General features: G+C 41.6%; 1 protein-coding gene across 1 annotated transcript; it reads left to right on the forward strand.

The window, feature by feature from the left end:
* The first annotated feature begins 4,712 nt into the window (after positions 1-4,712).
* LOC121300213 (sodium- and chloride-dependent GABA transporter 2-like) lies at positions 4,713-10,485 on the forward strand. The gene is made up of 14 exons (XM_041228707.1): positions 4,713-4,908; positions 5,020-5,154; positions 5,345-5,485; positions 5,811-5,898; positions 6,002-6,134; positions 6,296-6,430; positions 6,621-6,724; positions 6,952-7,076; positions 7,275-7,387; positions 7,536-7,673; positions 7,845-7,947; positions 8,171-8,271; positions 8,892-9,062; positions 10,354-10,485. Exons 1-14 carry the CDS (start codon positions 4,713-4,715, stop codon positions 10,483-10,485), a joined length of 1,815 nt encoding a protein of 604 aa, XP_041084641.1.
* The last annotated feature ends 2,759 nt before the right edge of the window (positions 10,486-13,244 follow it).

Here is a 13,244-nt window from a genome sequence, read left to right on the forward strand (position 1 = left end):
TGTGGAGTTTTACCATGGTTTGATGTTTGCTTTTTTTCCCACACCATGGAGTCAAACTAATTTTTCTTTTTTCAAATACAAAAAAACTACGTGTGACTGGTGCGAGTGCTGTGGTAAATTAACAGTCAAAACAGTACTTTCTCCCAAAACGTCCATGTTTATTAAGCACAAACAAAAAGAACCACCCCTCTACCAGCAACGGTATCGGGGAGCACGGCTAGCTTGCAGACCAAAACCAAACACGGGGATAAAACGGCGATAATAGCCGACTAACCCCAGTAGCAATCTCACCTGTGACTTGGTTCTCGGGATTGCCGTCTCCACCAGCACCTGGACTTTGGAGGCGATCGGCTTTACTCGACCATTACTCATAATGGGTCTCTTGTTTGCCAAATGCACTTACTCAGCTTGGCTGTTAGCCCTGCCTTCCTTAGAGACTGCAGGGTGGCTGAAAGTCTAATAATATGCTCCTTCCAGGTGGAGCTAACATTCACCACATCATCAGTGTACACGGCTGAGTACTGATGATGGGGAGCTAAGACCTGGTCCATCAGTCTCTGAAAGGTGGTGGGAGCTCCATGCAACTTTAAGGGCATGGTCTGAAAATGGAACAAGCCATATGTGGTAGAGAAAGCAGTTTGCTCTCTTGAGCTCTGAGTGAGTGGGATCTGCCAGTATCCCTTAATCAAATCCAAGGTCAAGATTAACTGTGCCTTACCCAGTTCATCCACTCGGGGCATTGGATATGCATTGAACCTGGAGATGGCATTAACCTTTCAAATGTCCACACAGAACCGAGTGGAGCCGTCTTTCTTGCCCACCATCATGATAGGACTGCACCACTCGCTCTGGGAAGGTTCAATGACTCCAAGCCCGAGCATATCCTCCACCTCCTTGCGAACGGGACCCCTGCGACTCTCTGGGATCCAGTAAGGTCTCTCTCGGACCCTGACACCTGGTGGTAATAGTAGCATGTGAAATAACTTTGGTTCTGCCGGACAAGTCAGAAAAAACATCATTAAACCTTTCCATTAACTGGTAGAGCTCGCATTTCTGATCCGAAAGTAACTGTTCCCCCATCAATTGTAGCTGGTGGCTTGACAGTGGGACCAAAATTATCTTAGAAACTGTCACAAGCTATCAGTATGGCCTCCCTTTCATTCCAGGGTTTTAGCAAGTTAATGTGATAAATTGCAGTCTTATTTCAGAAATCGGGTTGTCTGATTTCATAATTCACATTACCAATTCCCCGTATCAACTCATATGGCCCCTGCCACTTAGCATACAACTTAGGTTCCGATGTGGGAAGTTGCAACAGTGCTTTATCACCTGGCCAAAAAGTCTGAATTCGTGCTTGTTTGTTGTACTGCTGCTCCTGGTGAGGCTGAGCTAGTTTTAGTTTTTCTTGCGCCAAACGACCAACCAATGCTAGGCAATCTCTTAACATGATTACGTACTTGATGACATTTTTGGAAGTTTTGTTTCCTCCTCCCACCCTTCTTTCACAAGATCAAGGATGCCCTGTGGTTGCCTCCCATAAAGCAGCTCTAAGGGAGAGAACCCAGTCGAGCTCTGAGGCACCTCTCTCACTGCGAACATCATGTAGGGGAGGAGTTTAGCCCAATGTTTCTACTCTTAGTTGACAAACCGCTTCAGCATGTTTAAAAGTCTGATGAAAACTTTCCACCAAACCGTTTGTCTGCAGGTGATAAACGGAGGTTCGAATGGACTTAATTTGCAAAAATTTATATAATTCCTTCAAACACTGTTACATGAAGTTCATTCTGTGGTCAGTGAGGATTTCTTTTGGAATCCCTACTCTTGCTATAATCTGTACTAACTCTTGAGCAATTGCTGTGGCACTAGTCCACCACTACCAAAATGTACGTATATCCAGAGTCAGACTGGCTCAATGGACCCACAATGTCTACAGCAATGCGTTCAAAGGGAATTGAGATCAGGGGCAGTGGGACCAGCGGGGCCGGGCGAACCCGCCCTGGTGCAACTTGTTAGCATTCCGGACATTCCGCTACATATTGCGTCACCTCACTAAAAACTCCCAGCCAACGGCATCAGCCAAAGATGGGACGCGCAGGGGATTCTCATTCCTGATTGATTCTACGCTTCTACCCGGTGAGCCCCTCGTGACTCCCTATATCTTGGTATTCTGAAGTATTTTTCTTATTTCTAGTTCAGTAACATGTATCAGTGTTTTTCTCTTTTCAGAAAGAAATGTGTAAATTACACAGGAGGAAAAGGCTTTGTGACCATCCCACCACCACCCCCGAACCCAATGTTACAGTCTTAAAAAATACATGACAGTGAATTACAGAAATCTACATTCACACAAGTAACAAGCTACCATGGACGGGCACAAACTACCACGTCTTAACAGGACGTAAATATATGGGAAGTCTAGAGTATTGAACAGCTATTCCAAATGTCATTATTCTTGTTTTTCTGAAACTTTTTGAGGAAGATATAAACAGTAAGAAGAGCTTGCTATACTTGTTGAATAATGCACTAACTGAAGGAGGATATGCATGCTTTTTTATTATTTTAAATAAAATTTGTTTAAACTCTGTAGTGTTGTATAGCAAAGATAACACATTCAGGACATGACACTTCATCACAGACATGGGTCTTGTTATTTAGCTTTCAGCTAGACAATAGGAGACAAACGTTTCAGCTAGTGCAGTGTACAAACACCAGCGGGATTCGAAGGCAGCAGTATATAGATCTGTTCCACCTTCTCCTTTGCCTCTTTGGCGTAACTCACTTATTTGGACAAGGCAATTAATGTATGATTAACTAGTGGTGTTTCTTTTATTTCACAGGACAGTCACTTCTTGTAAACTTTAAACAGCATCAATATAGGAGTTCTAAAAAGTAATATTGCAAATTAAAATATTAAAAGCTTTTCAGTTTCATTGTTTAAGTATTGTACATATTACAGTAAGAAATAGTGCAGTAAAATCATTTTGAAAGCATGCCTTGAAATACACAGTACACATTTGCATGCAAAGTTTCTGGGCTGCATACAAAGTCACTGAGAGAGGCCAGGTTCCAGCTACTGGCTGATAATGCAGCTCTAACATTGGCATAAGAAATTCTTACCAGATGTACACAACTTGTGTAACTCATTTAAAATCTGAAGGAGGTTAAATGGGCCAATATCAAGCTAGGATCCCTGTACGGACTTAATGTTACTAATTCTGAATAACCAACTGGTAACTAGCAGCCAGTTATCAGTTGGCCATTGAAAAGGCTTCCCACTGAAACATTAAATAGCTGTTGGCTGCCAGCTGACCAATTGGCTTTTCAAACCCTTTCACAAATCACTGATTATTTCAATCTCTGAAACAGAAAAATGTCTAACTGACGTTGCATAACCAGCTAGTGTCATTCTGAGTTTTCCATTTTTCCATGTCAAGCTTCATTGGGACTGTGCTATCTTCTATTTCTGTTCGACATTCTGGATGTTTCATTCCTGAGTTAGTTATTCTTTTATTTGAATTTGTATAATGAGTACAATGTACTGTCATGGACTTTGAAACGTCTTTTGAAATGAACAGTTAAGTTTTTCAATACAGCTCTATGCTAAACGGAGTCATAGTAGGGCTGGGTAGTCTAGCATATGTTCCAGCCTCAAGAGGATTCCTTGGATTACAACTTTAAAAGTATTCAGCATTTCTTGGATGTTCTATTCTGAAAGACTTTCTGGTGAGATCATATTTGATGGTGGGATTATTTATATTTGGTTCTGACGCTCATGCCTGCAGGTATAAATCAAACTAAAATACATCATACTCTTATGATTTAAGATAATTATATACCGGATCCAGTTATTACTGAGTTTTTGTTTTGTTATATTAATATTTGAAATGTATCTATGTTGTATTGCAATTGGTTTATATGTCTTTTTGTATGAAAAAAAATGACTGGTTCATGGAACTTGGATTATGTAGTAATAGAAGAGCTTAGTATTAAAGTTTACTGTCTCAGGGCTCCTGAGTGGCTCATCCAGTAAAGGCGCTCTGCGTGGAGTGCAGGATGCACCCTATAGTTTGAGTCCAGTCTATTCTGCTGCCGACCGTAGATGGAAGCTCCCAGGGGACGGCGCACAACTGGCCCTGCGACGCACGGTGGGGAGGGCTTAAATTGGCCAGGGTGTCCTCGGCTCACCGCCCACCAGCGACCCCTGTAGACTGGCTGGGCGCCTGCAGGCTTGTCTGTAAGCTGCCCAGAGCCTGCAGAGTAAAAAGAAGCAGTCAGCTGACAGCACACATTTTGGAGGACAGCGTGTGTTCGTCTTCGCCTCTCCCGAGTTAGCGCAGGGGGGCGGTGAGCTGACCCTAAATACAATTCGACATTCTTTGGAGAAAGATTGGGTAAAATGAATTGGCTACCAATACATTTTTTGAAAAGAAAAAAGATTGCTATCCTCTTAAATTTACACTTCTCTGATATTAATCTTAGAAGTAGAGAAAATGACTGGCACTAAGAAATGATTACAAAAGCTATGTAGACAAGTTTCATATCATTATTTTCTCTGAAAGCCATGTTGATAACTATCCATCAACATGCTTTACTGGAATCCTTTGATAATCATGTCCACTGATCCGCCGGTGCTTATAGGAAGCAAATTGATCTGAAAGGAGGGCAGCCCTTTCATGTGGTAATCTCTTACACTTGTTCTAGCAGCTGGCAGGATGGAGTGTGAGCTTCAGGAAGAAGTTAACCATGGTCTCACAGACCAGCAGCACAGCCCTGGAAAGAACAGGGTGAAAATACAGACAAGGGGCCAGTGGGCAAGCAAAACGGAGTTCATCCTGGCTGTTGCTGGGCAGATTGTCGGGCTGGGAAACGTGTGGAAGTTCCCCTACCTGTGCTACAAAAACGGAGGAGGTGTGTGATAAAATATTTGTGTCATTATGCCTGCTTACCAAGACGTCTAAAAGGGGTTTATTTATTACAGCATGGCAGTGAACATTTGACCTACCACATTGTTTCAAACAGGCGTGTTCTTGATTCCCTACGTGCTGTTCCTGGTGTTCTGCGGGATACCTCTGTTCCTCCTAGAGACTGCTCTGGGGCAGTACACCAGCCAGGGGGGCATCACCGCCTGGAGGAGAATCTGCCCCCTCTTTGAAGGCGAGTGTAAAGATTACAGTTCATAGAATAACTAAACTGGCTGCACTGGAGAATAAGGGTGTGCTTTTGTGTAATATCCTGGATTCTCATATAGCTGTTGTTGAGTTACTATATTTGTGTTGTTTCCCAGTTAGAACATGAAGTTAATCTTTTGTTTCTCCTCTTACCTGGTCCATCTTTACCTCTTCAGGTATTGGATATGCCACCCAGGTGATTATTGGCTACAGTGTTGTAAACTACATCATCATCCAGGCTTGGGCTCTCTTCTACCTGTTCCACTCCTTCAGCTGGGAGCTTCCCTGGGCTAGCTGTAGAAACACCTGGAATACAGGTACTCTAACAGAGGGCAGCGAGGAGATCATGGAACACAGTCAACTACAAGAATGGGAAATGCAATTTCTCTGGCAATTGTGGATTCTTACTGAACATAAATGTATACATGCTAGAATATCTCTAGCTTAGCAGTTTTTATTGAGCATACCAGGTTGCATCTAGCAACAGCTTCTTAGAAGTGCAACTCAATCTGCTAATGGAGAAACACACAAAGGTGCTAATTAATAGGGTTAACGCTTTGGTTTTTCCAAGTCAGGGACTGTGGATGAATTCCATCCTCCTTTACAAAGTTAACCTGCTTTATCATTCCCTCTAACTCTTAGGTACCTGTGTGGAATTTGATAAGCATAACATCACATCCAAAGGGATGATTCCAGAAAATGCTACATCACCTGCCACAGAGTTCTGGGAGTAAGTAACACAGGGCGCCTGGAGAAGCACTGATAACAGTGTTAAGCAGGAATGAATGTGTGCAGTACCACCTCCCTGACTCTGGGTGTCCTGGTCCCTTTAGGAGGCGGGTGCTGAGTATATCTGGTGGGATCGAGGAGGTGGGCAGCCTGCACTGGGAGCTGATGCTGTGTCTCCTGCTTTGCTGGATTATCTGCTATTTCTGTGTCTGGAAGGGAGTCAAATCCACAGGAAAGGTAAGAATCTGTTGCTTATATGGGCTGCAAAGAACTGAGATTCTGGTCCTTAAGTGAAACTAGCCTGCTATGTTATCTAGATGTTCAGCCTAGATGTTAGTGATGTGTCATACACACTAGTGGAGCATCATCAGACCTTTGTGCCTTTTTCATCCCTACAGGTGGTGTACTTCACGGCCACGTTCCCCTACCTGATGCTGGCTGTCCTGCTGATCCGTGGACTCACTCTGCCTGGAGCCGTGGACGGGATCATCTTCTACCTCTACCCAGACCCAGCGCGGCTCGCAGATCCACAGGTACTCACCTTCATGTGCAGTGATCCAAGGCACATTCTTTCTCTCAGGTGGTGGTTTTTTGTCCTACAATTTCAACAGGACCACTGCAGAACATGTTAAGTTGGCAAGTGGCACCACCACCCATGCATTCATTTACAGCTCTATGCAGTATCACGACTGTTTGTTATTTCCCTATTTGTGCCTCTGTTAGGTGTGGATGGATGCAGGGATACAGATTTTCTTTTCTTATAGCATTTGTGCTGGAAGTCTGATCAGCCTTGGTAGTTACAACACGTACAACAACAACTGTTACAAGTAAGTAAGCTTTTTGTGGTAAAAGTGACTAAGATCTGAATACTGTAGTATTCTATCAGGTAATCGCTTTTATTCAAGCATTGCTATTAAGGTAATTGGTTACTATTTAAGCACATAAATCCTGGAATTCAAATTTCACCAGGATTGAATATGCGTACAGTTGAATTCCATTCAAACATGGCTTATTGGCATGGAGAATACAGATGATACCGTCTGTGTGATTTCAGGGACTGTGTGTACCTGTGTCTCCTGAACAGTGGAACAAGCTTTGTGGCCGGGTTCGCCATCTTCTCAGTGCTGGGCTTCATGGCGTATGAGCAGGGAATGCCCATCTCGGAGGTTGCTGAGTCTGGTATGGACTGGTTTATAACTCTGGTCTTAATTGTACTTGAAGACATTGACAAAGACATTTGGTCCAAAGTTTCTTTTAATAGTTACAAAGATGGACATGATGGATGGAAGTAACACATTTCTAGCAGGTTGTGGAAGATGTGGAAGGAAAATTATTAGGACAGGTGGTTGTGTTCCAATAATGATTGTTCTTGTGCAGGTCCTGGCCTGGCGTTCATTGCATACCCACGCGCCGTGGCCATGATGCCACTTCCTCAGCTCTGGGCCTTCTGCTTCTTCCTCATGGTCTTCCTGCTGGGGGTGGACACCGAGGTGAGTGAACCAGCATCTCTGACTTTCAAACTGGAGCTCTGATACCATCCTGTTACCAAATCATACTCACAAATGAAATCAAACACTTTATAGTTTGTGACCCACACCTTTCAAAAACTAGACTCTCTTCTATCTCTCTCATGTGTAGTTTGTTTGCGTTGAGACCCTAATCACATCCATCTCCGACATGTACCCCTCGATCTTCCGACAAGGTTCTCGTAGGAAACTCCTCCTGCTGTTCATCTGTGTTATCAGCTTTCTCATCGGGCTCCTCATGGTCACAGATGTGAGTACTGGGTGATGGTGGTGATGGAGGTTGACTGTTGAAATGAACATTTCAGTTCCTATGCAGAAGGGATTTTGGTGGTGGAGTCGAGGGGTTTGTGGCCCCCCAACACTGAAATTCCTAACAAGACTGGTGATCTGCTCTCGTATTGCTCCCTCTCTTCCTCTGCAGGGTGGAATGTATGTCTTCCAGCTGATTGATTACTACGCTAGTAATGGGACCTGTCTCATGTTCCTCGCTATTTTTGAATCCATTTGCATTGGTTGGGTGTTGGGTGAGTCAGAACAGTGGATTTGCTACAATGTCATCAAATGTCAATACCCTAGTGATTCAATTGGGTTTTGAACCCAGGATCTCCTTGCTCACAATCCATAACTCTAACTCCATTTTATCCACTAAGGAGACTGTATGAAATGTATAAAATCTGTGGGATCACTTTTGGTAGAGCAATGTCACATTCTGCTCCAGCTTCTTAACTCTTGTGTTGATTTGTTTAGGTGGCAACCGTTTTTATGACTGCATAGAAGACATGATTGGCTACCGGCCTTGGCCTCTGATTAAATACTGTTGGCTCTTCTTCACTCCAGCCATCTGCATTGTAAGTGTCTCACTGTAAACTATGGCGTGCCATTTGTGCCAAAACTATTCAGCCGTTAGTTTGTCAATTTATTTATCAATTCGTTTGGCAATTTGTCCATAAATTTGTCAATTCATACAGTAATTCATAAACATGTTTGTTAATTCATCTAATAATTCATTAATTCATTTGTCAATTGATTAATACGAAAGGCTGTACTGACCTACAAACTTCTTCAATCAACCAAACAAACTTCAAACTGTCAATCTCGCACTGTGCCGAAAACACCGCAACCTTTCTAGCCAATGGAAGCACATACTAATATTTTAATCAATGAAAACCCAGCCTCACTCAAAACTGCTTCAGCCAATAATATTGCAGTTTATCAGAAAGCGTTTCAAAAGATATTTTATTTAACAAGATTCTCGACTCCGCTGATTTTCAATGGAGGCTTCCATCTCACTGCACGCAAAGCATTATGGGATATAGAGATAGGCAAAAAAAAAATTACAAATTGACAAACTAATGACTTGATAGTTTTGGCAGAAATGACGCTCCAGAGTAAACACTTCCTGTTATTTCTTATCATACAAATAAGACTTTTATATGTTATATTGTGTAATGCACTCTCTCTCCACTAGGGGACCTTCATCTTCTCCCTGGTCAAGTACACCCCACTGAAGTACAACAGGACATACGAGTACCCGGCCTGGGGATACATCCTCGGCTGGTTCCTCGCTCTCTCCTCCATGGTCTTGGTTCCTCTGTGGATCGTCTTCAAACTCACCTGGACCGAGGGGACCATGCCAGAGGTACGTCACATTTCCGTGTTCCTGGAAGCATCTATCTGTAGAAGTGTACAGCTTGTTTCTTTTCTTTCCCCCCCCCCCCCCCACAGCGTGCGTATGCATGCATGCATGCATGCATGTGTGTATCTATCTATCTATCTATCTATCTATCTATCTATCTATATATATATATATATATATATATATATATATATATATATATATATATATATATATATAGATATAGATATAGATATAGATATAGATATATAGTGACAGAGCAGAGACTCTGCACATGGGGGTGTGTGTGTTTGGTGACATCTTGGTGAAGGAGTCTGGAACCAAGATGGCCACACTTGCAAAGCCACATGGCATGGTTTGATTGGTTGATTGGTTGAGTGATTGATTTGAATGTGAAAGTGTGGAATGTGGCCAGATGGTGACCCCCGACTGCCTGGTATAAGGGGCAGAGTGAGAAAGAGAAACACAAACACTGACAGCTGTAGCTTAGGAGTAATATCATGTTTATTTTGAAGAGTTTTGTGGGTAGGGTTTTTGTTCAAAATCTTTATTTTGTTCTTGTGTTTGTTTTGTGTTTAAATGAAAGTGTACAAGAACCGCTAAAACTGAATTTAGCCGATCCTAGGATAGACACATCTGTGTGTGTATATATAGATATATATATATATCTATATATAGTAGTTAAATATCTATTCCCACCTTTTACTAACGGGCCCGCGAGGGATAGTAATGACTGACCCCCGATATTACGGGCTCGACGTCCGACGTAACGTGAGACCTCTATTGTTATCAATAGGGTTCCCAGTTAATACAAGGTGTTACTCGGAGCCAGACGTCATGTAGTAATAATTTGATATATGAATCAGTCAAGAAAATAAGTGAGGCATATATTTGGTTTAAATATAGCTGATACAGCATATGTAAATAAATAAATACATAAATAACAGAAAATGTTTCTGAAGTTCATACAGCATAGTTATTAAAGTCTTTGATGAGGCGTGCAGGGGAAGGGTGTTCCTTTGAAAAGGGGCGGGACTGACAGTGATGTGAATCTATCACATATCAGAGGGAGTCCTGTGTTGTAGGAAAATTAGGGCAATATTTCAACCTATCTGTGCTCCTATGATGAAATTTTAATCAAGCACAGGCCAAAATTTCTGATTCATTCATATATATGTGTGTGTTTCTGTGTGTCTGTGTGTGTGTGTGTGTGTGTGTCTGAGTACAAAGACTAGTGAATACGACTGATTTTCTGTCTCTGCTGTTGGTGTTTCCTCCTACTGTACCCCCCCAGCGCCTTCGCCTGCTGTGCCTCCCTGCCGATGACCTGCCCCTTGGCAAGAAACACCAAGCAAGCAGCTGCCCTTTCAACTCTGAACCAGCTGACTCTTTGCTTCCACTGAACAGAATGGGGAGATTGGGATGAGCCATTGAGTTTCAGCAGTTTAAATCATGTTGCATGGGGTTAGTATAGTGGAGGAGGACTTCAACACAAGCCTAAGTCATGAACAAAACAGCCCACATGAGATGCACAGTGCTTAATTGATCAGACTTGAATACTGCATTGATCAAATCATGTGAAACATGTCAATCTTAATTTAAACATGTTGTCTTCACTGTGCTAAAAATACTACAACTGCAACTACGACTATTAATACTGAAATGTGTACCTTGCTGCTTCCTCTCCTCCTTGCTCTGCCTCATCTTCATCGCCTCTTCTCTCGGATGTCTGTTTACTTTCTCTTCATTATCTCCAGCATTCATGCAATTGCCTGTAAATTAAAATGCAAATCACAACATTCAAACTGATTTTTCTTGATTAGAATTCTCAAGATTTTTTCTTTTTTTTTTTTTAAATCAGGCAATATACAAAGCCAGAATCCAGTATTAAAATTCTAAAGTTTCAGTGAGAGATATGAAGATAAATAAATAAAACGTGAATTTTAAGAATGGATTACTTGTTTAATAATTCGGACTGTGTTAAATAATGCATATGCTGTTTAACTTCCCAGACTATGGCTAGTTTTTTTGTTTGTTTGTTTTTTTTGGAAGTGCCACCCACCAAGTTAGCCTTAAAGTTAGTCCCTATTGTGTTTTGATTATCAGTCATTTTTATAACTGACTAAATATATTTATACCACAAGAGTGGGTATCTCTCGAGTGGGATATCGGGTAACATGAGCGGGTAACATGCTGTCTACGATTTCCTTGAGAACGACTTTAAGAAATGCCAGTTACCGATCTGACTGTGAATGACTTATCCAAACAGCCTGTAGCCCTTTCATTAACACCGGTAACGGTATAACGATTCAACTCTTACAGCAACATTGAAGTATGTATTTAAAATTATACTGTATAAAAATTCACCTTTATTTCCACAAACAAAAAAATATACAATTGCGCTATTAGTACTGGCATGAAACAAACAAAAACAAACACTGCGCAAAACACTGTCTACAAGAAAGTGTGTCACATTTGGTTTCAAACAGAATAGCACATTGCAGTCCCCCAAAATAAAGAAAGATAATACACAATGTGTCCCGGGTAGGGTTAGCAAGAGTAACAATTGGTCCTGCAAAATTAGTCCACATGCACAACAAACACACAGGCCACGGCAAGCCTTTTAAGTTGCAGTCATGAGATATCCAATTGGTAATCTTCAGGTAAGTCTGAGTTGCGCAAACGAAGACCACCATTTACAATACACAGACCACAGCCAGCCATAAGATATATATAAAAACATTTTTTTTTAAAAAGACACGGATTGAGCTCACCCGATTCAGAAGGCAGCAGTTCTTCACTGAACCTTTATCCTGACCAGCATAATAAACTGTTCATTTACAAACCTCACATTGTGTTTGTTTCCGTGTTTGTGCATTGCTAATAGTTTCGCTGTTTAGTGTTGACCCCAGAGTGGGTAACAGCACGGAGACATAAATCATACATCAGTGTGTTACTCACTCCCCACGCATCACATACAAACTGGTATTTTCATTCTAGGATTAACACAAAAGCTGCCGGACGGAGGCAGAACTGGCCCTACACTACTTACAAATGGGAATGATCATTATCGCTGCTTTGTTAAATAAAGCTTTATGCTTCCAGACAAAAACAATAAACAAACAATTTGTAAGACGCAGAGAGGGTGAGCGCATCAGTTCTGCATGTGTGGTTCCCACTGTCAAGCATGGAGGAGACAGTGTCGTGATCTGGGGTTGCTTTGCTGGTGACAGAGTTGGTGATCTTTACCAAGTCCATGGCAAACTCAACCAGCATGGCTATCATAGAAAACCTCAGAGGCATGCCATTCCATCATGATTACAGCTAGTTGGGCAGCCCTTCGTTCTTCAGCAAGATAATGACCCGAAACACACCTTAAAGTTGTGCAAGAACTATCTGGCAAAGAAGGAAAGTGAAGGACAACTCAATCTAATGACCTGGCCTGCCCAGTCTGCAGACCTCAATCTCATAGAACTTGTATGGGATGAACTGGACAGAAGAGTCAAAGCAAAGCTACCCACAAGTGCCCTACATCTCTGGGAATTGCTGCAGAAGAGCTGGAAAGACATGTCAGGTGATTTCCTGCTGTTAACCGAATGCCTCGTGTTTGTGAAGCTGTTATTAAGGCAAAGGGTGGCTATTCTGAGGAATCCAAGATTTAGAGACAATTTTCAATTTTCTTGAACATTGTTTTGATACTCCTTATGTTTTGTTTTATATACTGTAACATGTGTTTTCATTTTCAAGTATTTACAGAAACTTATACGACGTAAAACATTATCAATTATGAAAAAAACCTAGTTTCCAGCAAGTGTAGTCAAACTTTTGACTGGTACTGTGTGTGTGTGTGTGTCTATATATATATATATATATTCCAACCAGTGTGTATAATGTGTTACACTCTGGGTTATATGGTAAACATTTTCATAGTTTTTGATTAAAGCTTTTGTACACCTAATTGCATACACTCAAAGGTATTTATCTTTTTAGAAATCCCATTGTTTGTACAGTTTTAATTACATTTACAAATGCTTTTAGTTGTTGAAAATGGTTTGGGGTTTTGCAGAGTGTTGCTATAGTGTATAGGACTACGGGTGAAGTTAACTTGAACAATCAATCCAAATACAGAAAGGGGGTCAAATTAAACTGGCCAGGTAACATTAGAAACCGAAATGACTTTTCCAG

This window comes from Polyodon spathula, chromosome 25 (genome assembly GCF_017654505.1).
Source record: "Polyodon spathula isolate WHYD16114869_AA chromosome 25, ASM1765450v1, whole genome shotgun sequence".
Taxonomy (NCBI): domain Eukaryota; kingdom Metazoa; phylum Chordata; class Actinopteri; order Acipenseriformes; family Polyodontidae; genus Polyodon; species Polyodon spathula.